We start from the raw sequence: 24993 nt of genomic DNA, 5'->3' as shown, positions 1-24993 counted from the left end.
TAATTCGACTCCAGCATTTGAGAACATCGATTGTTCGAATATTACAAGCTCTTCAAACTAGGATTGTAATTTTTCCAATTTATAGGATTATTCAATTTGATATACATATGTATGTACATTTATATTTTTTTGACATAAAGGGAACCAAACTGTTGTTATTATTGCAATTAAAGTCTTTTATAAAAAAATGTATTTCCATTATGAGCTTAATATCACTTCAAATGCACCTAAGCGCCGTTTCCTTAATTTGGCTGAATTGGTTTAATAAGTCGCATACTTTTTCTCAACTTGGGAGCTTGTTTAATCTCTGTGACAGTTTTGTGGTGTTTGGTTCGTTCCAAGATTGCGCTACCATTTGACCAAAGCACAAATATAAAATATTTGATATGAACAAAAAAGCAGTTATGATTAAAAACATAATATTCCCTTTCCAATGATTATTCTAAGGGGAGAGAAAGAAATGAAATAATTTGTATAAATAATTAAATGTATACTAGGGTGGGCCAATATAAATATAATTATTAACAGAGTTTTAAAAATAAGGGTCCATAGGACCCATAGATTTAAGAGGAAAAGTCCATTCATACTGATTGGTCCAACCTTATTTACATTAGACAATTAACACAATATTTGGGGACGGAGTGATATTAGCTCAGAGTGAAAAACCACGTTTAGGTAGTAGCTCGATGGTCATAAGAACAATTATTTTATCTCCTCATGCATAGATTTGATAGTAACTGGCGAAATATGTGGAACAGCTTTCGATCAGTAAAACATATAAAGTTTTTTCAGATAGACGAAATGATCGAGTAACTGAACTTAAGGAAAAATATACTGTGCCGATGCAGATATTACCAGGTTCCGAAAAACTTTCAGATCACTGTACTGTCTCAGGTGAAAGAAGCACCTGTGAAAAAAGCAGTACCGTCACTAGAAGATACCCAGTAAAAAAATGGATCATCCAAAGATTAATCTTTGATACCTCTTTTACGACCAAAGGATTACCCTATAAAGATCCGAACGTCTTGCAATTTTTTCCTCCATTTTAACATTGCGTATTCTCACGGGCGAGCACTCCATTCCAGTTCAAAACGGATACAAAAGTTAATATTAGAGATTACACATTATGAGTAACATTCGTATGCATATATTAGCTCGTATATTGGAGAGTGTGTATTAACAAAAGAGAAATTAATATTAGATATTGGATTCCTCGGTTATTGTACCCAAAAATGAACAAGTCATTACACCTTCATTGGGTAAATGCTTAAGCTGTATTAGTGTTAATGGATCATACATGCACGGTTAAAAGTTTGACCCTAAATCTGCAATTTTTTATGCTACATATATGACCAAACCAAATTTACCTTTAACAATTTAATGACAAGCAGGGCCGGCTCAAGAGAATTTAGAGCCCTAGGCGAGTTATAATTTGCGGCCGCTTTCTCTCCGTGTCAATAAAACAAAAAAATATTTCCTTTGCATATTAAATATATTTTTTTTTTTTCAACAAAAAAACGAAAATATAACAAAAAAGTATTTTTTATTATCTTAGAGTTTACTAAGACTTCATTTTCCGCGCCTTCAACTCAGAGACAGTTGATACAATTTTACTTAAATCTAATTTTTGCGCAATTTCCTGCTCTATTGATAGCAACGCTAAACCTACAAGCCTTTCTTGAGTCATGGTCCAACGCAAGTACGTTTTGATTAATTTCAGTTTCGAAAAGCTACGTTCGCCACTCGTAACCGACATTGGTATCGTCAGCAAAATACGTATTGCTACAACTAAATTCATCACATAAATCTGCAGCATATATATCTTTCCATTCATTGAATGTTAAAGCTTTTTCTAGATTCTGGCAACTTTTCAAAATTGTTTGTTTACTCTCATTCAAGAAATTGTGGACATCGTTCAAAAATCCAAAAACGGAGTTCATAATTTTCAGTTGCATAAATCGCTCATCGATGGAATTGATAGCGGTATTCAAAATAGAAAAATACAAATTTATTTTGAATTTTTGCTTTTCATCTACAATTTATTCGTCATCTCCTTCATACGAAAATTGTTTTGTCCTTTTCCATGGTCTTTTCGAAGATTCAAAATTAGTAATCACACCAAGATCCTCAGCGACTGTTTTCGCATCAACCACGATTTTTTTGAAACCTGAGTCTGATCGCATGTCCTCCGAAAAATTCTTAGCTACAGAAAGCTGCTCAGTACACGTTTGTAAATTCATTTCTTCAGACTGAAGAAGTTTACTGCTAATATTTATTTCGAACAAAATATCGTACCAAACAATCAATGACACAACAAAATTGTAATTTGATTTTTGCTGGCGCTTTCACTTTCTATTCGCGTTGCATTTCCGGTTAAACCTTCCAAATTACAGTCAATAGCTACATATATCTATGAGAGCGTCGTATACATTGCCGAGTTGATACCGAAGAGGTTTTAGGGCGTCAATACGACTTTCCCATTGCGTAGAACTAAGCGGTTTCAAAGTTAAATTAAATACGTGGCGTAGTAAAACTGACCAACGATGGGTGGATCCAGAATAAAATTGCATATAGCTTGTACAAGCATGAAAAATGATTTTGCTTCCAAACAACAATCACCAGCATCATTGACGACGAGATTTAATGAATGAGAATTGCATGGTGCGAAAAATGCTCGAGGGTTGACGTCTAATATTTGACGTTGAACGCCATTATTTTTGCCCTTCATATTACTACCATTATCATAGCATTGCCCCGTAAATATTCTATCGGTAATTTCAGTTCATTTAACTTTTCAAGAATAGTATTTTTTATACTGGCATCAGTAGTTTTGCTCAAAGATATGAAGCCCAAAAAATGCTCTCAGTTGATTTCCAAGTCTTTGTGAGGGCGCGCTCCTGCACATTCTGGTTGCGCGCGAAGATTTTAAATTACGTGCAATCTCCACTAGCGTTATGGTGAAAATTTAATTTTTTTATTAAACTAAATATAGGGCCCCTACAAAATTTCTTTTTTTTTTTCTAACAGGATTTTTAGTACAAAACTGTTTATCGAATTTGGTACCCCGTAGAACTTGGTGCCCTAGGCGGGTCGCGCATGAATATGAATTCCAGCAATTCTTCCAAATAAATGTTTATTCTCAGTCGCTTTGCACAAAGAGTATATTAACATTGATTGGATAACGGCTGGTTGTACAGCTATAAAGGAATCGAATTCGATATAGACTTCCATATATTAAAATCATCAGTATCGAAAATAAATTTGGTAAAAGTGTAGTTGAGGGGTCGACTGCTAATATGCTACCAAAAATATCGAGAGAGGTGGTAAAAGACGCATATTGACCTCGACAACAATAATCCGAAGGCGGAAAAGAAAAATTGTATATCTGTCCGGAGATATTTGCAGCTGAAGTTGGCGATTTTCATATGATTGTTGTAATGTTGTAGTACCCACAAAAAAAATTGTGAACATAAGTGTTTTGCGCGGATATAGTATTGGTCTCCAAACCGGTGTTGGACCCACCCAGGGTAATTATTTAAAAGCGTGGCGGAAGGACGCCAACGCAGAAAGGTGTTCTGCACAAAAATACTATGGATACCACCCCCAGTTTCGGAAGGACCCGCGGGTCATTTTTCGGTTTTTCGTTAATATCTTTTGAACGAGTTAAAATTTTTATTTTCCGCCTTCGGATTATTAATACTGATGTCAAGACGCTTCGATTGACACCGCTCTCGATATTTTTGGTAGCGTATTAGCAGTCGACCCCTCAACTAGACTATTACCATAAATTTGATTAAGCCATGTCCGTCCGCCTGTCCTTCCGTTAACACGATAACTTGATCAAATATAGAGATATCTTCACCAAATTTATTATACGGGCTTATCTGGACCCAGAATAGATTAGACGACAAGCTACTCTTAGACAAGTATGTTTCAATATTCCTAAAGGACTCTCCGCTCTTATAATATATTTTACATTGAAGTTAGAAGATCTAATTATCTTAACTTTGTCCCTCTCATTAGAACGCTTGAAGCATTTAATCAGATATCTAGAAGCCTGAATCTTAAATTTGCGATTCCAATACCGTTGTTTAAGTTAGGTATTGAGTCTTACTACCGAGCAAATACAACTGTTCCTGTTATTGTTGCCATTGACTTAATAAAGATATGAAAATGAATATTAAAATGTTTGCTGATAGAGGGTTTTGCATTTAAAAAAATATTTCTTTGCTGATAGTGAAATTTTCAAAATGAGAATAAATACCTTTTAAGCTAAGTTTTGAGCTCGGAATCAATGGCATATATTAAAGGTGACAAAATTTTGCCATCATTATACTCAGTTGAGCAGAGCTCACAGCGTATATTAACTTTGATTGGATAACGGTTGGTTGTACAGGTATAAAGGAATCGAGATAGATATAGACTTCCATATATCAAAATCATCAGTATCGAAAAAAAATTCGATTGAGCCATGTCCGTCCGTCCGTCCGTCCGTCCGTCTGTCCGTTAACACTATAACTTGAGTAAATTTTGAGGTATCTTAATGAAATTTGGTATGTAGGTTCCTGGGCACTCATCTCAGATCGCTATTTAAAATGAACGATATCGGACAACAACCACGCCCACTTTTTCGATATCGAAAATTTCGAAAAATCGAAAAGTGCGATAATTCATTACCAAATACGGATTAAGCGATGAAACTTGTTAGGTTAGTTGAACTTATGACGCAGAATAGAAAACTAGTAAAATTGTGGACAATGGGCGTGGCACCGCCCACTTTTAAAAGAATGTAATTTAGAAGTTTTGCAAGCTGTAATTTGGCAGTCGTTGAAGATATCATGATGAAATTTGCCAGGAACGTTACTCTTATTACTATATGTCTGCTTAATAAAAATTAGCAAAATCGGAGAACGACCACGCCCACTTTTAAAAAAAATTTTTTTTTAAATTCAAATTTTAAAAGAAAAGTTAATATCTTTACAGTATATAAGTAAATTATGTCAACATTCAACTCCAGTAATGATATGTTGCAACAAAATACAAAAATAAAAGAAAATTTCAAAATGGGCGTGGCTCCGCCCTTTTTCATTTAATTTGTCTAGGATACTTTTAATGCCATAAGTCGAACAAAAATTTACGAATCCTTGTGAAATTTGGTAGAGGCTTAGATTCTAGGACGGTAACTGTTTAGGTGAAATCGGTTGAAGCCACCCCCAGTTTTTATACACAGTCCACCGTCTGTCCTCCGCTCGGCCGTTAACACGATAACTTCAGCAAAAATCGATATTTCTTTACTAAACTTTCACGTACTTATCTGAAGTAAATTTATCTTGGTATAAAAAATTACCACGCCCACTTTTCCGATATCTAAAATTACGAAAACTAAAAAAAAATGCCATAATTATATACCAAATATGAAAAAAGTGATGGAACATGGTAATTTGATTGGTTTATTGACGCAAAATATAACTTTAGAAAAAGCTTTGTAAAATGGGTGTGACACCTACCATATTAAGTAGAAGAAAATGAAAAAGTTCTGCAGGGCGAAATCAAAAGCCCTTGGAATCTTGGCAGGAATACTGTTAGTGGTATGATATATATAAATAAGTTAGCGGTATCCAACAGATGATGTTCTGGGTCACCCTGGTCCACATTTTGGTCGATATCTCGAAAACGCCTTCACATATACAACTAAGGGCTACTCCCTATTAAAACCCTCATTAATACTTTTATTTTGATACCCATATCGTACAAACGCATTCTAGAGTCACCCCTGGTCCACCCTTATTGCGATATCTCGAAAAGGCGTCCACCTATAGAACTAAGGCCCTCTACGTTTTAAATAATCATTAACACCTTTCATTTGATACACATGTCATACAAACACATTTCAGGGTTACCCTAGGTTCATTTTGCTAAATTGTGATTTTCTCTTATTTTGTCTCCAAAGCTCTCAGCTGAGTATGTAATGTTCGGTTACACCCGAACTTAGCCTTCCTTACTTGTTTAAACAGATATTGTTGAAGCCTATAGAGTCAGGTTATATCTCTTCTTCTCTCTTCATTATCTTTTTTATACCTTGCATGAAAATGAAATGGTATATTAAGTTTGTCATCAATTTCAACATGGGATGCCTCTACGGGACGTCCGTCTGTCTATCTCTCTATCTTAGTCGCTCCATTTTTGAAATATTGGGAAGAAATTTGGTGAGCTAATATATTTGGGTTTTCTATTGATAATTTGTGGGAACCGACTGGGTTGGATCATTGTATCATATATCCCCCATGCAACCGATTTTTTGAAAAAGAGGGCTTTAGTCATTTGTAATAGGTTTAACGTTACGTCGTCTTCATTTTAACTGCTAGAAACTCAACATTTTTTCAGATGCTCACATATACGGAATTCATTATTCCTGAAAAAATCTTTAGGATCGGTCGCATAAAACCGATTGCTCGGCTAAAAAGTTTAACGTAATTTCTTCCTCATTTTCACATTGTTTATCTACAAGGTATACATTGTTGTCTGGTATCATCATTAAGATCGGTCGTTTATATAATATACTAGCAGACCCGGCAGACGTTGCTCTGCCCTAAATTTGGTCTATCTGCATATATCTTAATAAGCTTTTCCGTTTAACTCCCCGCTCTTCACTTTTTCTTAATACTTTTATTCACTCCTCCCTCCGTCTTTTTCGCTTCATCTATCTCTATCTTCGTCCCACTCTATCTCTTTCTCAGTCTCCTTCTCCTTCCCTTTTCTCTCAAGTTCTTCTGATTGTTCTTCATCCCGTATTGCCAGTACCATGGGGTGGTATGTATTTTGTTCCAGTCCCATTCTGAGTCCCAATCCCAGTCCGAGTCGCAGTCCCAGTCCTAGTCCTAATCCCAGTCCCAGTCCGTCTCTGGTCTACTTCCCGAAAAAAACGATCATAAATACTTATATAAGCAAATTTATATACCAAATTTCAGGCAAATCGAATAGGACGTGTGTAAATAGGTATGTGGGTACTATTAATTCTTGTCTTTATTTCGGCTTGGCATGCACATTTATCAGTTTTGACAGGTTGATGCGACTAAATCGAATATCACAATGAAAATTACTTTAAAGCCCGTTCATTTGATATCCATAATCCACACACATTCTAGGGGTGGACGTTTTGGCCTATATCTCGAGACCCTAGTCACAAATATGTATGAAAATAATCATGTACTAAAACACTCAGCAACAGCTTTCATTTGATATCCATATTGTATAAACACATTCTAGGGGTACCCGGTCCACGTTTTGGCCAATATCTCGAGACCGTGGTCACCCAGGGGTATGAAAATTACCCTCTAATAATGCACTGATCAACAGATTTCATTTGGTATCCATATTCTAGAATGTGGGGTACCCGGGTCCAATTTTTTGGCCTTTATCTTGACACCGTAATAACCCAGGGGTACGAAAAATACTCCGTATTAAAGTATGTATTCATAAACAGCTTCCATTTGATACCCATATTGTACAAACACATTCTAGGATTATCCAGGTACACGTTTTGATCTCAAGACCCTAGCCAGAATGGGATAAACTGTATCCTATGTCCCTCTCCTGGTGCTAAGGTACCTCTCCACTAATTTTCAGCCAAATCGGTTAATCCATCACCAATTTCTTTTATATATATGGATATCCCAGGCAACTGATTTTTCAGATTTTATGAATATTTAAAATTACTGTTGAGTCCCATTCATGAAATGTATGAGGTGTTCTGGCCAGCCGAGAACTATCCCGTCCTTACTTGTTTTTCTTTGAAGACAACAAAAAATAGAAAGAGAGAAAACAAAATCTCGTTCACGTGTTGTCCTATTTATGACTTATTTCAAAAGAAAGCTGATTTAATTCTGAGGAAATTTGAAAAAACAACCTAATTCGAGTTAGGATAATGGCACTACATAAACCTTTATCTGAAAAGCTAGCCACAATTCACCATTGTAACTTCCTATATTTTGTAACAGCCATTTGCTGCTTAGGGTAAGTAACACAGGGAGATCTGTAACGGATTTCTGTTTTGAAGCCAGAATATCACTTTTATCCTAAATCGAATTAGGTTGTTTTTTCAAATTGCCACAGAATTATTACCTGATTAAATTAATCTGCTACAACCATATATTTTAAGCAGGAAATTCTGTAATGACTTGCTTTTTTGGTACCCACCTATGTATGAACAAGGGCAATATCACCTTTACATATAAACTTTACATAAGCTGGCACCCATATTTTTATATGAAAACAAGTAAAGGTGTTTAAGTTCGGGTGTACCAATTGTACATTTCATTCCAGATTAATTACGTTTCTACATAACACGTGGCACCGGCCGTTTAAAAGAAAAGTACCTCTCCATTTCCTCTTACAGTAAAACTTGATGAGTGAAATATGATTGATTCAAACCTATTTTTTGCTAAGTTATAGTTTATTATTCTAGTCTACGACCCTTTTAAATTTGTTTTATATCTAAGTTGCCGTAACCCATAACCGATCCCGTCCATTTTTACTATAAATATTTTCTGCTATAAGGAAAATATGTGTACACAATTTCATTACGATATGTTAATTTTTCTTCGAGTTATGTTTCCCGGAACATAGAAAACTGCTCAGTCATAAAAAGGGGCGGTGCCACGCCCATTTTCAAAAATTTTAGTGTTTTCCAATTTAATGTTATAATTCATTTAGAAAGTAAAATTCTCTTGATGCAAAGCTTTTTTTAATAAGATATAGCTCATTATTTTTAAAAGAATTTTCTATATAAAAGTAGGCGTGGTCTTTGACCGATCTCTTTTTTCTAGAAATATTTCCTGCTATAAGGAAAATATGTGTACCCAATTTTGTTACGATATGTTAATTTGTCTTCGAGTTATGGCTCCCGAAACGTAGAAACTGCCACGCCCATTTTTAAAATTTGAAGTTTTTCCTATTTATTATTATAAATCCACTTGGGAAATGAAATACCATTGATATAAAGCTCTTTTTGCAAAGATATAGCTTATTTTATTCGGCCACGACCCTTTTAGAAATCTTTTATATAAAAGTGGGCGTGGTCCTAAACCGATTTCGTAAATATTTCTTCAAAGCATTCTTTATAGCAAAGGCACCCTCTCTGCTGAATTTTGTTACGATAAGTTTAACGATTTTTGATTTATGATAAATAATATTTGTAAAATTGATTTTGTCACAAGTTGGCGGTGCCACGCCCATTAAAAAAATGTTTCCAAATTTTTATCAAGAGTCTCAATATCATGTTATATATGTTATATATATAAAAAGTGGGCGTGGTTATCATCCGATTTCGCTCATTTTCAATACCAATCTATTCTGGGTCCACATAAGCTCGTGTACCAAATTTGGTGAATATATCTCAATATTTACTCAAGTTATCGTGTTAACAGACAGACGGACAGACGGACGGACGGACGGACATGGCTCAATCAAATTTTTTTTTCGATACTGATGATTTTCATATATGGTAGTCTATATCTATCTCGATTCCTTTATACCTGTACAACCAACCGTTATCCAATCAAAGTTAATATTCTCTGTGTGCAAAGCACGCTGAGTATATTCATATAAAATGGTGTAAATACATTGGATAAATACCATCTTAATATATAACTTTTTGGGCGCGATGGACTCCTAAACTACTGAACCGATTTTGAATTTGTTTTGCACCCCGTATGTAGTTTGATCTAACTTGAGAGATAGGATTGGTTATATCTCAGTTTATAGTCGCAATATTATTTTATTGCAATTTTTTTTATTTGTTTATACGTAATAATAAAAGTAACATGTACGCAGTGGCACTCATATTTTCAGGTGGTGCGGATATACTTTCGTGTAATTGCTTGGTGTTTAATTAAACAACCTGCTTATCAATAAAAACTATTATAGCGAATGATATCAAGTATAGCACATCACCAGGCCCGCCGAGAGGGTGGGGGTTTCTGAGGGGGCCCGCGATTTAGAGGTACTATGAATTTTTTTTTTAAATTTAGGAGAGTCCTTAGTTGTGTAGAGGATAATTTTTATACCCCTGGGTGACTAGAGTCTCTAGATATAGGCCAAAACGTGGGCCAGTGAATGCCTAGACAGTGTTTATACAATATGGATATCAAATGAAAGCTGTTGATGAGTGCTTTAGTACAGAGTAATATATTATCCAGAGAAGGACTGGGACTGGGATTAGGACTAGGACTGGGACTGAGACTCGGAGTGGGACTGGGACTAGGACTGGAATTAAATACATACCACCCTCTGGGACAGGCAATAAGGGATGCAGAAGAATGAGAAGAAATTGAAAGAAGAGAAAAGAGAGAAGGAGATTGAGAAAGAGATAGAATGAGACGAAGATGGAGATAGATGAAGCGAAAAATACGGAGGGAGGAGTGAATAAAAGGATTAGGAAAAAGTGAAGAGGGGGAGGGCAGAGTCAGACGGAAAAAGCTTATTAAAATGTATGCAGATACGCCAAATTTAGGGCAGGATAACGTCTGCCGGGTTTTCTAGTAGTATATATAAAAATAAAACAACAAATCCCACATGTGAATTGTGTAAGCAGTTTTTCATACTTTTTCTACAGTAAAATTTATGCGTGTACTTTTTTTAAATTATTTATTTAGTTATATACGTGAAGAAATGAAGCTGAATACAAAATTAGCTACATGCTCACTTATTGTGGAAAATGTACCAGTCTTTTACGTGTAGGCCGATATTAAACTTAGCACACATTTTTCTGGTACGTTGATGACCCTCATGGAGTCAATATTTTAATCGAAACGATCAACTTCCCTCATATAAATACTTATTGTACATCCTCCTAACAGCTGGTATTTAATTCTTGAACGTTTTTTATTTACGAATCCAATTCGGAGTACGACCAGAAGCACCCATCTTATTCATTTTCCGTTTGTGTTGTTTTGTACTACACCTCCCGAAATAGGGTAAAAATAAACTGTCGCATAGGTTATAGGGAGGATATTGCTGAATCTCAACAAATCTATTTCTTCTCATACTGGCAGCTACTAACTCATTGTGGGTATCCACTGTATTTTCAATATATTCTATATACTTTGACATCAAATATCCCGTAAGAAGCAATATTGCAATGTATACTCCTATTTCCTCGGTTGTTATATTGAGGCAATGGTTTCTGTTATTGATATTAGAGAAATTGCTCATATCTGCAATACATTTTACTATCTCATCTGTATAAAGCAGTTCAAACCACTCAACGGCAGAAAATTCTACTTGCGAATCATAAAAAACTTCTTCGTCACAAACGCCGATGTTTTGGCAATGGAGGGTGTACACTCGCTTAATCGACTATAGGCGTCCCAATCCGCTTGGGCGATATCAAAAGGAGACAGGACGACAACAGGTGTGGACAAAAGCGTGGGGCAGCAAAATTTCCTAGATCATATGCAAAGCCTACGATATAACAAATAAATAAATGTAAGGTGCGATAACTTCCGAAGAGATTTTTGGCCGAGCTTTTCTTGCAATTTGCGTCGCGCTCCTTTTAAATGTTTTACAAAATGGCGGGACAGGACCTACTTGTTTTATGTCGACTCCGAACGGCATCTGCAAGACAGATGAGTTTTGACTGAGAATTATTCATGGCAAAAATACACTCAGAGTGCTTGCCAAACACTTCCCAGGGTCGACCCCGCTTAGAAAAAGTTTCTTCGAATTGAAAAAACTTGTTTCTAAAATTTTGAAGCTGCTTTTTTTTTTGCCTACGATAGAAGTCTCACAAATTGGCTCATATTCTGAAAAGAGAAGACTTAAGCCTCACGATGGGCACACTAACTGGATACTGCTTTCTGGCGTCACTTGCTATATGTTGGGCCTCGTCAGTAACAGCATGTGTAGGAACTGCGACCTGCATTAAGAAACTGTGGAGCATATTCTGTGTTCGTCTCTTGCTCTCGCCACGTCAAGGCTCCAGTCATTACAGTTGCCATATATCGAGGCAGAAATTAAGCTAGGTCCTAGAAAACTTCCAGAATTTGCCAAGAGGACGGAGTTATTCTATAACAGTAGTCCTAGCACTTGATTGGGCTTCTTCCAAGTATATTCTGTTAACACTATGAACAATTTCAGTCTATGTGAGATCTTTACTGACCGGTCAGTTCAGCCTAGGCTTATATAAGGAAGATTATTTATCTTAATACTTTGTCTGCAGCAAATACCGGCTGTTCCAAGTTCATGTACCGCAATAAAAGTGCTCTGGGGATTGTTTTTGAAATAGGTTTGTTTGCTCAAGAACACTGGCTGGCAAAACTTTTCTCAGGTATAAAAAACTTATCATTTATGTCAATCGGAGTCTGCATAAAAGTTCTATATTCCGCTAATTTGTAGAAAAAATTTTTAAGTGGCAAATCGAATATTTCTGGAGAAGCTTGGCCTTAAACTTCAAATTACTTTATTATGTGTTAAGGACGATGTACCGTTACGCCAATAAAATTTACTTTATTTGTGTACGGAGCATAAACAAAAACTTGGCAAGTTTTTGGCATCTTGTCGACAAAATTCTCCCTAATCTACTTATCTTGTACAGATGTGATGCCTAGGCTTATTATATATTAGGGTGATATATCATCAATACAAACTTTGTACTCCACACCTATGCGCTGAGATACGCAACAAAATGTTAATCTGCTTATCACTTGTACGTGTAAACAGATTTTTTCATATAAAATGGAGCGTAATTAATAGTGCAGAAGTTTTGTTCGCGCAACCACCGAATCTGTAACTTATATGTATGCACATACGTAAGTATGTGAGCAAAATTGCAGTCCAACTCAGTACCACGAAACAAAGTTAACTTGTACGAAAATGATCACAAATGGTAGATTTTCACTTGAACCCAAGGACAAATTCAAGGGTAGAATTATTGGTTATCGTCACCTGCAATGTCTACTGCTTTCAATCGGACTTGCAGTGATATTTTCTATGCGTGTAAATATCTCGGTGGCGATTGTGGCCATGATGGATAATAAGGGAGCCAATCCAGATTTTCCTGTAAGTAGCTGAAAAGATAAACAAACATTCTGCGTATCCAAAAGCTTAACAAAAAATTCGTGTTTAATGTGCAGGAATACAAGTGGTCGCAAGAAACTAAATCTCACATATTGAGTAGCTTCTTTTGTGGTTACATTTTTCTACAAATACCTGCAGGTGGCTGGTCGCGACGCTTTGGTGGACATTTAGTTCTTTTGTTGGATGTTATAGTAACAAGCATGTTAGCATTACTCACACCCTTAAGTGTCAGTTTAGGCGGCGGGAACATGTTATGCGCGTTACGCTTTTGTCAAGGTTTATTACAAGGTGTAACTTTTCCGACTATTGCTACGCTTATATCCAAATGGGCACCAGCTGAGGAGCGTAGTGTACTACAAACAATCAGTTTTACGGGTGCGCAAGTAGGCATAGTGATAATGCTGTCGACCAGTGGTATGCTTTGTTCATCGAGTTGGGGTTGGCCAGGTACATTCTATTTACCCGGTTTGTTAGGCCTAGTTTGGGCGGCTGTTTGGTTTATATTTGGTGCAAGCTCGCCTCGTGATTGCAAGCTAATCTCAGCTGATGAATGTGCTATGATTGAAGAATCTTTGGGTCATGATAAAGAGAAACATGAATTAAGAGCTAAATTTCCCGTACCGTGGAAACAGATGCTTACATCGAAACACTTTTTGGTACTCATAATTAATAATTGCGCACATCATTGGTGCTTTTGGACGCTACTCACGCAAATACCATCATATATTCAAAGTGTACTTGGTAAAGATATAAAAAGTAATGCATTTCTCTCATCTTTACCCTATATATCTTCGTTGGTTTTAACATTGGTGATTTGTCCTTTCGTTAGTTGGTTTGAGAAATCAAAATTGTTGCATCCTACAGTGAGTCGCAAGATTTTCAATACAATCGCACTATGGACACCTATTATACCGTTAATCACGTTAGGCTTCTTAAGTCCAGAGCAAAGTGATTTGGCTGTTGGTATGCTTACAATAATTGTAGCCATTACCACTTTTATACATTTTGGCTTTGCGGTGAATCATTTAGATTTAGCGCCAAACTTTGCTGGTACTTTAATGGGTATCATTACGAGTGCTGGTAATGTGATGAGTATTTTTGCGCCGCTGGTGGTGGGATACATTGTTACCGACACAGTAAGTAGTGCTTACATAAATTCAATTTGCTATATTTTTGTATGTGGCTTTTCATTCAAAATTTGTTTCTTACAGACAAACGTTCGTCAATGGCGTGTAATCTTCTCAATAGCTGCTGCCCTGATATTTTTCGGAAACTTGACCTTTCTTATTTTTGGAACGGCTAAGATTCAATTATGGAACGAGCCTCAGCAGTCCAATACGCTTGAAATTGAGCCATTAAAAGGAAAAATAATCGAAATGGAGAATACTCAAACGAATGCCGCTAAAAATTATGAAAAAGTTTAAGTGCACTTCGCTTTAGAACTTAGCAGGCAAGCAAAATAAGTAGTAGTGTGCCCGTAACATGACTAGTGATAGAACTTTTAGAAAAAGTTTATTCATTAAAAATACTCGGATCAAACTATCGATGCTAGTACTCATACTCAGTAGAAGGCATCGTGTATATTCGTTCTAAGAGAGTATTTTGGGAACTTTACCAAAAAAGAAGATAATTTTTGTTTTTTTGTTTTATTTTTTTTTTGTACTGAGATTGTATGTTCAGAATTGAGTGGAATACAAGTAAGGAAGTTTACGTTATACCTTTTCATATCAAGTGTTCCAACATAAAATAAATCGAATTCTCCAAGATCAATTAAAGTTGGCGAAAATGTTGTCTTTAAACATTACCTGCGTAAACGGAGTGCCCCAAATATGATAGAATTGTGATGATACAGAGAAACGAAAATTTGTTTTTTTTAATAAATATTTGGGCTGTCAAACTCAAAGTACAAAAAAAGTTGTATATAGTACCTGTGGCATTTTTTCAGAACTTAAAGAAAAATATCAAAAAATGTTTGTTAAATTTTTTCAACTTTCCCAATTTTTTTTGCAAAATTTTAACTTTGTTCCACTAAATGTGGACGGTGCCCCGCCCATTTGGCATAATTGTACTAGATCCATTTTTGCGTCATAAAGTTTATCCACTTCCTACTCCCCATAAATTTTGTCTATCTGCATACATTTTAATAAGCTTTTTCCGTCTAACTCTGCCCTCCCCCCTTTTCACTTTTTCTTAATCCTTTTATTCACTCCTCCCTCCGTCTTTTTCGCCTCATCTATCTCTATCTCTTTATCAGTCTCCTTCTCCTTCCCTCTTTTCTCTACTCTCAAGTTCTTCTCATTCTTCTTCATCCCTTATTGTCAGTCCCAGAGGGTGGTATGTATTTTGTTCCAGCCCCATTCTGAGTCCCAATCCCACTACGAGTCTCAGTCCAAGTCCTAGTCCTAATCCCAGTCCCAGTCCGTCCTTGGTCTACTTCCCGGAAAAAGGATCGTAAATATTGATATAGGTTGATGCGACTAAATCAAAGATCACAATGAAAATTACTTTAGAGCTCTCAGCAACAGCTTTCATTTGATATCCATATTACACACACATTCTAGTGGTATCCTGGTCCACGTTTTGGCCTATATCTCGAGACCCTAGTAACCCAGCGGTATAATTACTCACTTACTTACTTACTTACTTAATTGGCGCTTAACCGTCTAAACGGTTATGGCCGTCCAACAAGGCGCGCCAGTCGCTCCTTCGCTCCGCCAACCGGCGCCAAGTGGTCACACCAAGGGAGTTTAAATCGTTTTCCACCTGGTCCTTCCAATGGAGTGGGGGCCGCCCTCTACCTCTGCTTCCATAGATGGGTTCCGATAGAAACACTTTCTTGGCCGGAGCATCATCTTTCATTCGCATAACATGGCCTAGCCAGCGCAGCCGCTGCGTTTTAACTCGCTGGACTATGTTGATGCGTATAGCTCGTACAGCTCATCATTAAATATTCTTCGGTACTCGCCATCGCCAACGCGTAGAGGTCCATAAATCTTACGAAGAACTTTTCTCTCGAACACTCCCAAAGCCGCTTCATCTGCTGATGTCATGGTCCATGCTTCTGCCCCATATAGCAGGACGGGTACGATAAGTGACTTGTAGAGTATGATTTTCGTTCGCCGAGAGAGGACTTTACTTTTCAATTGTCTACTTAGTCCAAAGTAGCATTTATTGGCAAGATTGATTCTTCGCTGGATTTCAGTGATGATGTTGTTGATAGTGTTGATGCTGGTTCCCAAATAAATGAAGTCTTTTACTATTTCGAAATTATGGCTGCCAACAGTAGCTTGGTTGCCAAGGCGCGTATGCGCTGACTCTTTGCTCGATGACAACAGGTACTTCGTTTTGTCTTCATTCACCACCCAGCGGTATAATACCCTATACTAAAGCGCACATCAACAGCTTCAGTTTGATACCCGAAATGTAAAAACACGTCCTAGTGTTAACCTGACTCAAGTTTTGTCCTATATTCATGACCCTAGTCACCAGTAGGTATGAAAATTACCCTCTACTAAAGCACTCATCAACATCTTTCATTTGCTATCCATATTCTATGAACACACGGCGACGCGTAGCACATGATCGGCGGGCCAATTGCCTTGTAAGTGATTAGCAGCGTTTCTTATCTTTTCCCCAAGTGCTGTCCCCAAACGACTTGAGTATATAGTTTCGGTTTTGTACTTGAGATATAATTAGGAAGGCATGCGACTTGAAGATGAGAATATTATCCGACATTACACCTAAGATCTTTGGGTGACTGACAGTTGGTAGCGTTATACCATCCACCGGAACATCCAACCTTTGTCCTCGGGCGGTACCGAAACATTTTTCGCAACACTAGCGGAGACAGCTTTTCCTTTATAATTGGAAACTTGTTTTCTTGGTTTCAGGACTTGTTTCCGTGATTTAGAACCGAGTTTTGCATATTTTTTTACCGTTCTAGGGCTAATTGCAATGAGATATCATACCCGTTGTCGCTTTTCATTGAGCAGAGCTTTGTCTTCTTTGACTCTGCCTTTTAGATACTTTATTCTTTTATCCCCTTTTTATTTGCGTTAAATTTTCTTTTCCAATCACTACACTCCCACTCCAAGAAACTCGTGGGACCAAGAAATCAATTTTTCTTTTCACGTTGGGCGCGTGAAATTTCTAAAAATGTGAGGCGTAGCATTACCTGTTTAAGGTTCAGTTGGTCTTACTTATGACTATCAATAGAAATTTGACGCGTCCAACGCTTTTATTTAATTGTCCGTCCAACGCCCTAGATTGGTGAGGAGTGTGATGGCTAGTACCTAGGACCTGCCTAATTATTTTCTAGCTTTTAGTATTATCATTACTTAATGTAAGTATTGTTTTCAATAAAACCTTTTAACAAAAAAAAATTTTTTAATTACTTTATTTTGTATCATGGTCAGAACGACAGGTGCGCGCTGAAATATTAAATTCATAAAATTTTCACTTTTCTTAATGTTACCAGAATAAATATAATAAGTTACGCACAAGAGGTGTTTATTATTTCGTGCGAGACTAAAATAGCTTACCACTACAACTAAAGATTTTTTTCATTTGATTTCATTCATTCCTTTTTTATAAAACTTCCTGTATCAGATTCAGGAACACGAGGTTACCAAAAAAGCTGATCACCGCTGACATCCCAGATATAATTTACCATTCAGAGCGATTGTGCTGAGAAAACATGTAAAGAGGAAACTTATTAGATGAACATTACCGAACCGAACAAATTGCATGCTTACCAGACCTGTGACAATAGCACCTACAACCAATGGCGTAGCCAAGGGTATGATATAACATATTAAATTTATAATAACCATCACAACGTTGGCTTGATTTGGTGCTAAATCGATAGTACTAAGAAGGGCGCCAGTTGTCGTTCCAGCTTCAATTCCAATACTTGCAACCAAGAAAGAAATAATGAGTTCAATACTTGATTCGTCTAGAAAGTCAATCCCAATTAAGAGAGTTGTAGGTATCCACGTTGCCAACGTATTACCTGTCTTACCAGCCTTTACCGACCGCCGATTTTCCCAAAAAAGTGTACACATATATCATTATCCAACGTACTATATAAGGTATTGCCGATAAAGCAGCATTACCCTTGATATACTGGTTCAAAACACTATTGATGTATGATGGTGTTTGATTTTGAAGTGTACTGAAGCTCCATATTTCACAGCCACGTGCAAATAATAATGCCAAGAACGCTGTAGATGTCCACATCGCCAACCAAGGTACAGGAATTTTTTTTTTTATGGAAATCATCTCCACTATTTAACGACGATTCAATATACTGTCATTCCTCTTTGGTTATAAAACGCGACGAAGGTGCATTCTTGGTACCGAATAGGAGCAACGCTGCATACCAGATAATACAAATACCTCCAGAGATATATGAAATGCCAGACCAATCAAGTGAGCTACTTGCTATCAAACCACTAAACAACATTGAAGAAACCGTTCCACAATTGCTATAAGCAAGTGCACCTAGAACATCCCGTTCTTGAGGTGGTGACCACTTAGATATGTGGTCATTTATACAAAGAAAGAGTGAACCTTCTAAAAGACCATGTTCTATAGTAGGCTTGCCAGCTGCCAAGCGTTACGAGGTAAGGTGTGAGTAAAGGTAAAATCGCAGAACAGAAAGTTGAAAACATTAAGATCTTAGCGCCAAAACATCGATTCAAATATCCAGGTGGAAATTGTGTTAATATATAGCCCCAATAAAAACTGGAAATAATATAGTTTTTCTCCTTCCCTGACCAATCGAATTCCTAGGTAGATAAATTAATAATGTGTGCAAATGTATGTTTGTATTAGTAATAAAATATTGTAGTATGTACTAAACAGAAATCAGTTTACCAGAAAATTTGGATTTGTAGTTGAAGCGCTTGTCATTGCTGCCACGATTACAGATATACTCAACTCACCCGTATATATGCGGGTAATATAGAGAAATAGGAGCAAAATCTGAACATGGCGAATGCCAAAGCGTGTACCTGAAAATTTTGCAAAAGAATATAGGTCGAAGACTATCAGTTAGTGGACCAGTGCAAAACTTTATTTAATTTTCCAATTTAATCAATAACTAATTTCTTATAAGCGAAATTTACTTAGTTAAACTTAACTTAAATCGTGTAACTTTTTGAGCTTAGCATTATGGAAGCACCTTTAGAAACTATTATACAACAAGTAAGGAAGGCTCAGTTCGGGTGTAACCGAACATTACATACTCAGTTGAGAGCTATGGAGACAAAATAAGGAAAATCACCATGTCGGAAAATGAACCTAGGGTAACCCTGGAATGTGGTTGTATGACATGTGTATCAAATGGAAGGTATTAAAGAGTATTTTAAGAGAGAGTAGGCCATAGTTCTATGGATGGACGCCATTTAGGGATATCGCCATAAAGGTGGACCAAGGCTGACTCTAGAATGTGTTTGTACGATATGGGTATCAAATGAAAGGTGATAATGAGTATTTTAAAAGGGAATGGGCTTTAGTTCTATAGGTGAACGCCTTTTCGAGAAATGCCCATAAAGGTGGACCAGGGGTGACTCTAGAATATGTTTGTACGATATGGGTATCAAATGAAAGCTGTTAATGAGTATTTTGAAAAGGAATGATCCTTAGTTCCCTAGGTGGACGCCGTTTCGAGATATCGCCATAAAGGTGGACCAGGGGTGTCTCTAGTTGTACGATATGGGAATCAAATGAAAGGTGTTACTGAGCGTTTTAAGAGGGAGTGGGCATTAGGTCTATAGCTGGACGCCTTTTCGAAATGTCGCCATTAGGGTGGGCCATGGGTGACTCTAGAATGTGTTTGTACGATATGGGTATCAAACGAAAGGTGTTCCTGAGCATTTTAAGAGGGAGTGGGCACTAGGTCCATAGGTGGACGCCTTTTCGAGATATCGCCATTAGGGTGGGCCAGGGGCGACTCTGGAATGTGTTTGTACGATATGGGTATCAAATGAAAGGTGGTAATGAGTATTTTAAAAGGGAGCAATCCTTAGTTCTATAGGTGGACGCCTTTTCGAGATATCGCCATAAAGGTGGACCAAGGGTGACTCTAGAATGTTTGTACGATATGGGTATCAAACGAAAGGTGTTACTGAGCATTTTAAGAGGGAGTGGGCACTAGGTCTATAGGTGGACGTCTTTTCGAGATATCGCCATTAGGGTGGGCCAGGGGTGACTCTAGAATGTTTGTACGATATGGGTATCAAACGAAAGGTGTTACTGAGCATTTTAAGAGAAAGTGGGCATTAGGTCTATAGGTGGGCGCCTTTTCGAGATATCGCCATTAGGGTGGGCCAGGGTGACTCTAGAATGTGTTTGTACGATATGGGTACCAAATGAAAGGTGGTAATGAGTATTTTAAAAGGGAGTAATCCTCAGTTCTATAGGTGGACGCCTTTTCGAGATATCGCCATAAAGGTTGACCAAGGGTGACTCTAGAATGTTTGTACGATATGGGTATCAAACGAAAGGTGTTACTGAGCATTTTAAAAGGGAGTGGGCATTAGGTCTATAGGTGGACGCCTTTTCGAGATATCGCCATTAGGGTGGGCCAGGGGTGACTCTAGAATGTTTGTACGATATGGGTATCAAACGAAAGGTGTTACTGAGCATTTTAAGAGGGAGTGGGCATTAGGTCTATAGGTGGACGCCTTTTCGAGATATCGCCATTAGGGTGGGCCAGGGGTGACTCTAGAATGTTTGTACGATATGTGTATCAAAGGAAAGGTGTTACTGAGCATTTTAAGAGGGAGTGGACATTAGGTCTATAGGTGGACGCCTTTTCGAGATATCGCCATTAGGGTGGGCCAGGGGTGACTCTAGAATGTTTTTACGATATGGGTATCAAACGAAAGGTGTTACTGAGCATTTTAAGAGGGAGTGGGCATTAGGTCTATAGGTGCACGCCTTTTCGAGATATCGCCATTAGGGTGGGCCAGGGTTGACTCTAGAATGTGTTTGTACGATATGGATATCAAATTAAAGGTGTTAATGAGGGTTTTAAAAGCGAGTGGCCCTTAGATGTATATGTGAAGGCGTTCTCGCGATATCGACCAAATGTGGATCAGGTGATCCCGAAAATCATCTGTCGGGTACTGCTAATTTATTTATATATTCAATAACACTAACAGTATTCCTGCCAAGATTCCAAGGGCTGTTGATTTCGCCTTGTAGAACTTTTTCATTTTCTTCTACTTAATATGGTAGGTGTCACACCCATTTTACAAAGTTTTTTCCAAAGTTATATTTTGCGTCAATAAACCAATCCAGTTACCATGTTTCATCCCTTTTTTCGTATTTGGTATAGAATTATGGCATTTTTTTAATTTTTCGTAATTTTCGATATCGATAAAGTGGGCGTGGTTATGGTCGGATTTCGGCCATTTTTTATACCAAGATAAAGTGAGTTCACATAAGTACGTGGGCTAAGTTTAGTAAAGATATATCGGTTTTTGCTCAAATGATTGTGTTAACGGCCGAGCGGAAGGACAGACGGTGGACTGTGTATAAAAACTGGGCGTGGCTTCCACCGATTTCGCCCATTTTCACAGAGAACAGTTAACGTCATAGAATCTATGCTCCTACCAAATTTCAAAAGGATTGGTAAATTTTTGTTCGACTTATGGCGTTAAAAGTATTCTAGACACACTAAATGAAAATGGGCGGAGCCACGCCGATTTTGAAATTTTCTTTTATTTTTGTATTTTGTTGCATCATATCATTACTGGAGTTGAATTTTGACTTAATTTACTTATATACAGTAAAGATATTACATTTTTTGTTAAAATTTGAATTTAAAAAAAATTTTTTTTAAAAAGTGGGCGTGTTCTTCATCCAATTTTGCTAATTTTAATTTAGCACATATATAGTAATAGTAGTAACGTTCCTGCCAAATTTCATCATGATATCTTCAACGACTGCCAAATTACAGCTTGCAAAACTTTTAAATTACCTTTTTGTAAAAGTGGGCGGTGCCACGCCCATTGTCCAAAATCTTACTAATTTTCTATCCTGCGTCATAACGTCAACCCATCTACCAAGTTTCATCGCTTTAACCGCCTTTGGCAATGAATTATCGCATTTTTTCGGTTTTTCGAAATTTTCGATATCGAAAAAGTGGGCGTGGTTATAGTCCGATATCGTTCATTTTAAATAGCGATCTGAGATGAGTGCTCAGGAACCTACATACCAAATTTCATCAAGATACCTCAAAATTTACTCAAGTTATCGTGTTAACGGACGGACGGACGGACGGACGGACATGGCTCAATCAAATTTTTTTTGGATCCTGATTATTTTGATATATGGAAGTCTATATCTATCTCGATTCCTTTATATATGTACAACCAACCGTTATCCAATCAAACTTAATATACTCTGTGAGCTCTGCTCAACTGAGTATAAAAATAAAAACGTTGTCCCCCTTCATTTCGTATTGAAACTGGATAAGGAACGAACGCTGTTAAAGGAATTACTGTACAGAATGGCTCATAGTAGTCTAATTTGTGAATGATCTCTATTTATTTGCCCCGGGCAAGGCAATATAAAAATTTTAGAAACATGTTATTTCGTATGAATTAAAAATGTATGAAAACATTTATTTGAAGCAATTTTTAATTTATAATTTATTTAATAATTTGGGAAATATTTAAACAACGTGACATAAGGACGGACAAGGCGACAGCTGTTTCGATTATACCTTGCAATAAGGACAGCCTCGCTTAATTCATACAAATAGACAACATTGGTTAATTCTTTGTAGTTCTATAAATAGAACAAAAGTAAAAATACCAGTTTCTTTGAAACCGCCACAAAAACAAAAATAACTTTAACATATGATTACATACAAAGTATGTACTGTGCAAAAGAATAAAATATACAAGGAAGGCAATTGGGATAAAGTTTACAATAACTAAGGCATGACGTGGCTGAATGCGTTTGTAACACTTCAGCCATCGTAGGAATGCGGGTTCAAATCCCACTCCCGGGAGAAAAGGCTTTGAAGCAGGGACGGAAAATAATTATTAATTTTTTCGGAGTCGAAAAAGTCCGCGTCAAAAAATTGTCCTAGGTGAAAATGTTTGAGTACTCGGGTATCCCAATAGGAATATCATGTCGAATCATACATCCTTTTTATTTTTCGAACTTTTTCCATAAAAGTCCACATATAAAAGTAAAATAAGTATATTTATTTTTTGAGTCCGATAGAACTAGTTAAACTCGGAATTTTAAAAATAAAAGTCCGGAAATAAAAGTTAAATCCGGACTTTTATTTGGAAAATAATTTTTATCTTGATCCAAATATATTAAAAGTCCAAAATTAATAGTTTTGCAATGAAGTATATTATAAAAGGAATAACAGCTTCCGCCCCTGCTTTGAAGAGATTTAGAAGGTATAATCGAAACAGCTGTCGCCTTGTCCGTCCTGATGTCACGTTGTTTAATTTATTCCCAAATTTTTAAACAAGTTTTTTCAATTAGAAGAAAATTTTTGTAAGCGAGGTCGCCCCTCAGCATGTATTTGTGCCATGAAGAGCTTCTCAGTGAAAGATTATCTGCCCTACAGTCGGCATAAAACATGGAGGTGCTGTCCTGCCAATTTTTAGTAAAAATAAAAAGGAGCACGACGCAAATTGGAAGAGAGAAGTTCAACCTAAAGCCCCCTCGAAGGTTATCGCGCCTTATATTTATTAATTTTTTATTTTAACAAGTCCCCCTATTTTGTTTTCAGCACGAATTTTACATGGCAGTGAGCCATGTTGCGTTCACATAGAGACCATATATGAGAAGTTTATTTCATATCTCTTTTAGAGCTGTTCCAAATATTAGTTTTTCCCACTCAATCAATTTTGACCGTTAGTTATGATATTTCTGGCTGAGCATTGCAGCATAATTGCTGCGACACATGCGTCACATGTTCTTTATGACAACTGGCTGATCCAGAGGGAACAAACTTACAATTATATTAATCTGCCTATACTGGTCTTGATGGGAATGATTCGCCTTAAGCTTTCAAAAAAATTAGTCACTGCTCTATATAAAGTATGGTTGTCATGGGAAGGTCTAATAGTTTTATCACTAATACTGTGAGAAATATTTTCTAGTAGATTGTGCCTACATTAATTTTGAATAAGTTAATATAAACATGTAAATTAAAGTTTTATTATTAAAGAATCATAAACCAATAAAATCTCAAAGGCGAAGATATCTAACATGATTGCAGGTGTTGTGATCGAGTCATATCATACGATAAATCTTAAATTATAAACACTAGCAATTATATGATATTGCATAATAAATGATAAACCATAACACAGTTAAAAATTCGGTGTTTCTGGAGTGGGGAATTCCATTACCAGTTACTTATTAAATTGTCCTAAAGAGAAATTCATAGTAGGGGTGCTAGCAAGAAAGATATGGCAAAGGTGCTGTATGAGTATGGTTACTGATACGATCACAACACACGTTGCAAATAAGAATTTGGACTCAAATCGTTTTTGATTTATAGGTATATTAGTTAATTATGAAATCTCCACTTAACATTAATATCTTGCTTGCCAATCACACTACTATTCTAGGCAACCTGTGGCGTAGTTTGATTGCACCAAGAGCCTACTGAGTACTTTAATTACCGCTTGGGTAAAGAAATAGTACTCAACCTTTTATTTGGAGACATCCAAAGGCCAGATAGATTGAAATTGAGAGATACGTCATATCCGTATATTAGCCATGAAAAAACACAGCGTTTTCTCTACCACTGGCCACATCCTGTTCCGAAGCGATCCGCTTGGTAGCAGTGAACTAAGTTATAGCGGCAAAGACAGTTCGGGGCAGTCAAGAATTTCTAAACGCTTTTCTGTCAGCCAGCCTGTATCTGGAGTA

The 24993-nt window shown here is 36.8% G+C and overlaps 2 protein-coding genes across 2 annotated transcripts; one reads left to right on the top strand and one right to left on the bottom strand.

The window, feature by feature from the left end:
- Positions 1-283: 283 nt before the first annotated feature.
- On the bottom strand, positions 284-18987 carry LOC137246153 (uncharacterized). Its single transcript, XM_067777241.1, has 4 exons — positions 18952-18987; positions 18679-18863; positions 17829-17985; positions 284-442 (listed from the first exon to the last, which is right to left on the bottom strand). Exons 1-4 carry the CDS (start codon positions 18985-18987, stop codon positions 284-286), a joined length of 537 nt encoding a protein of 178 aa, XP_067633342.1.
- LOC137245620 (sialin-like) lies at positions 12745-14937 on the top strand. Its single transcript, XM_067776573.1, has 3 exons — positions 12745-13056; positions 13131-14210; positions 14286-14937. Exons 1-3 carry the CDS (start codon positions 12871-12873, stop codon positions 14496-14498), a joined length of 1479 nt encoding a protein of 492 aa, XP_067632674.1. The 5' UTR covers positions 12745-12870; the 3' UTR covers positions 14499-14937.
- Positions 18988-24993: the final 6006 nt, after the last annotated feature.

The sequence above is a fragment of the Eurosta solidaginis genome, chromosome 3 (genome assembly GCF_040869045.1).
Source record: "Eurosta solidaginis isolate ZX-2024a chromosome 3, ASM4086904v1, whole genome shotgun sequence".
NCBI classification, from domain to species: domain Eukaryota; kingdom Metazoa; phylum Arthropoda; class Insecta; order Diptera; family Tephritidae; genus Eurosta; species Eurosta solidaginis.
This window is presented reverse-complemented; position numbering and strand designations above follow the sequence as displayed.

Coding starts and splice junctions, on each gene's coding strand:
- LOC137245620 (XM_067776573.1), top strand. CDS start 12,871: ATGATCACAAATGGTAGATTTTCACTTGAACCCAAGGACAAATTCAAG. Junction 13,057..13,130: donor GAGCCAATCCAGATTTTCCT/GTAAGTAGCTGA, acceptor TTTAATGTGCAG/GAATACAAGTGGTCGCAAGA. Junction 14,211..14,285: donor GATACATTGTTACCGACACA/GTAAGTAGTGCT, acceptor TGTTTCTTACAG/ACAAACGTTCGTCAATGGCG.
- LOC137246153 (XM_067777241.1), bottom strand. CDS start 18,987: ATGACAAGCGCTTCAACTACAAATCCAAATTTTCTG. Junction 18,864..18,951: donor CTACAAATCCAAATTTTCTG/GTAAACTGATTT, acceptor TTATCTACCTAG/GAATTCGATTGGTCAGGGAA. Junction 443..17,828: donor GTGCTATTGTCACAGGTCTG/GTAAGCATGCAA, acceptor CTCTCCCCTTAG/AATAATCATTGGAAAGGGAA.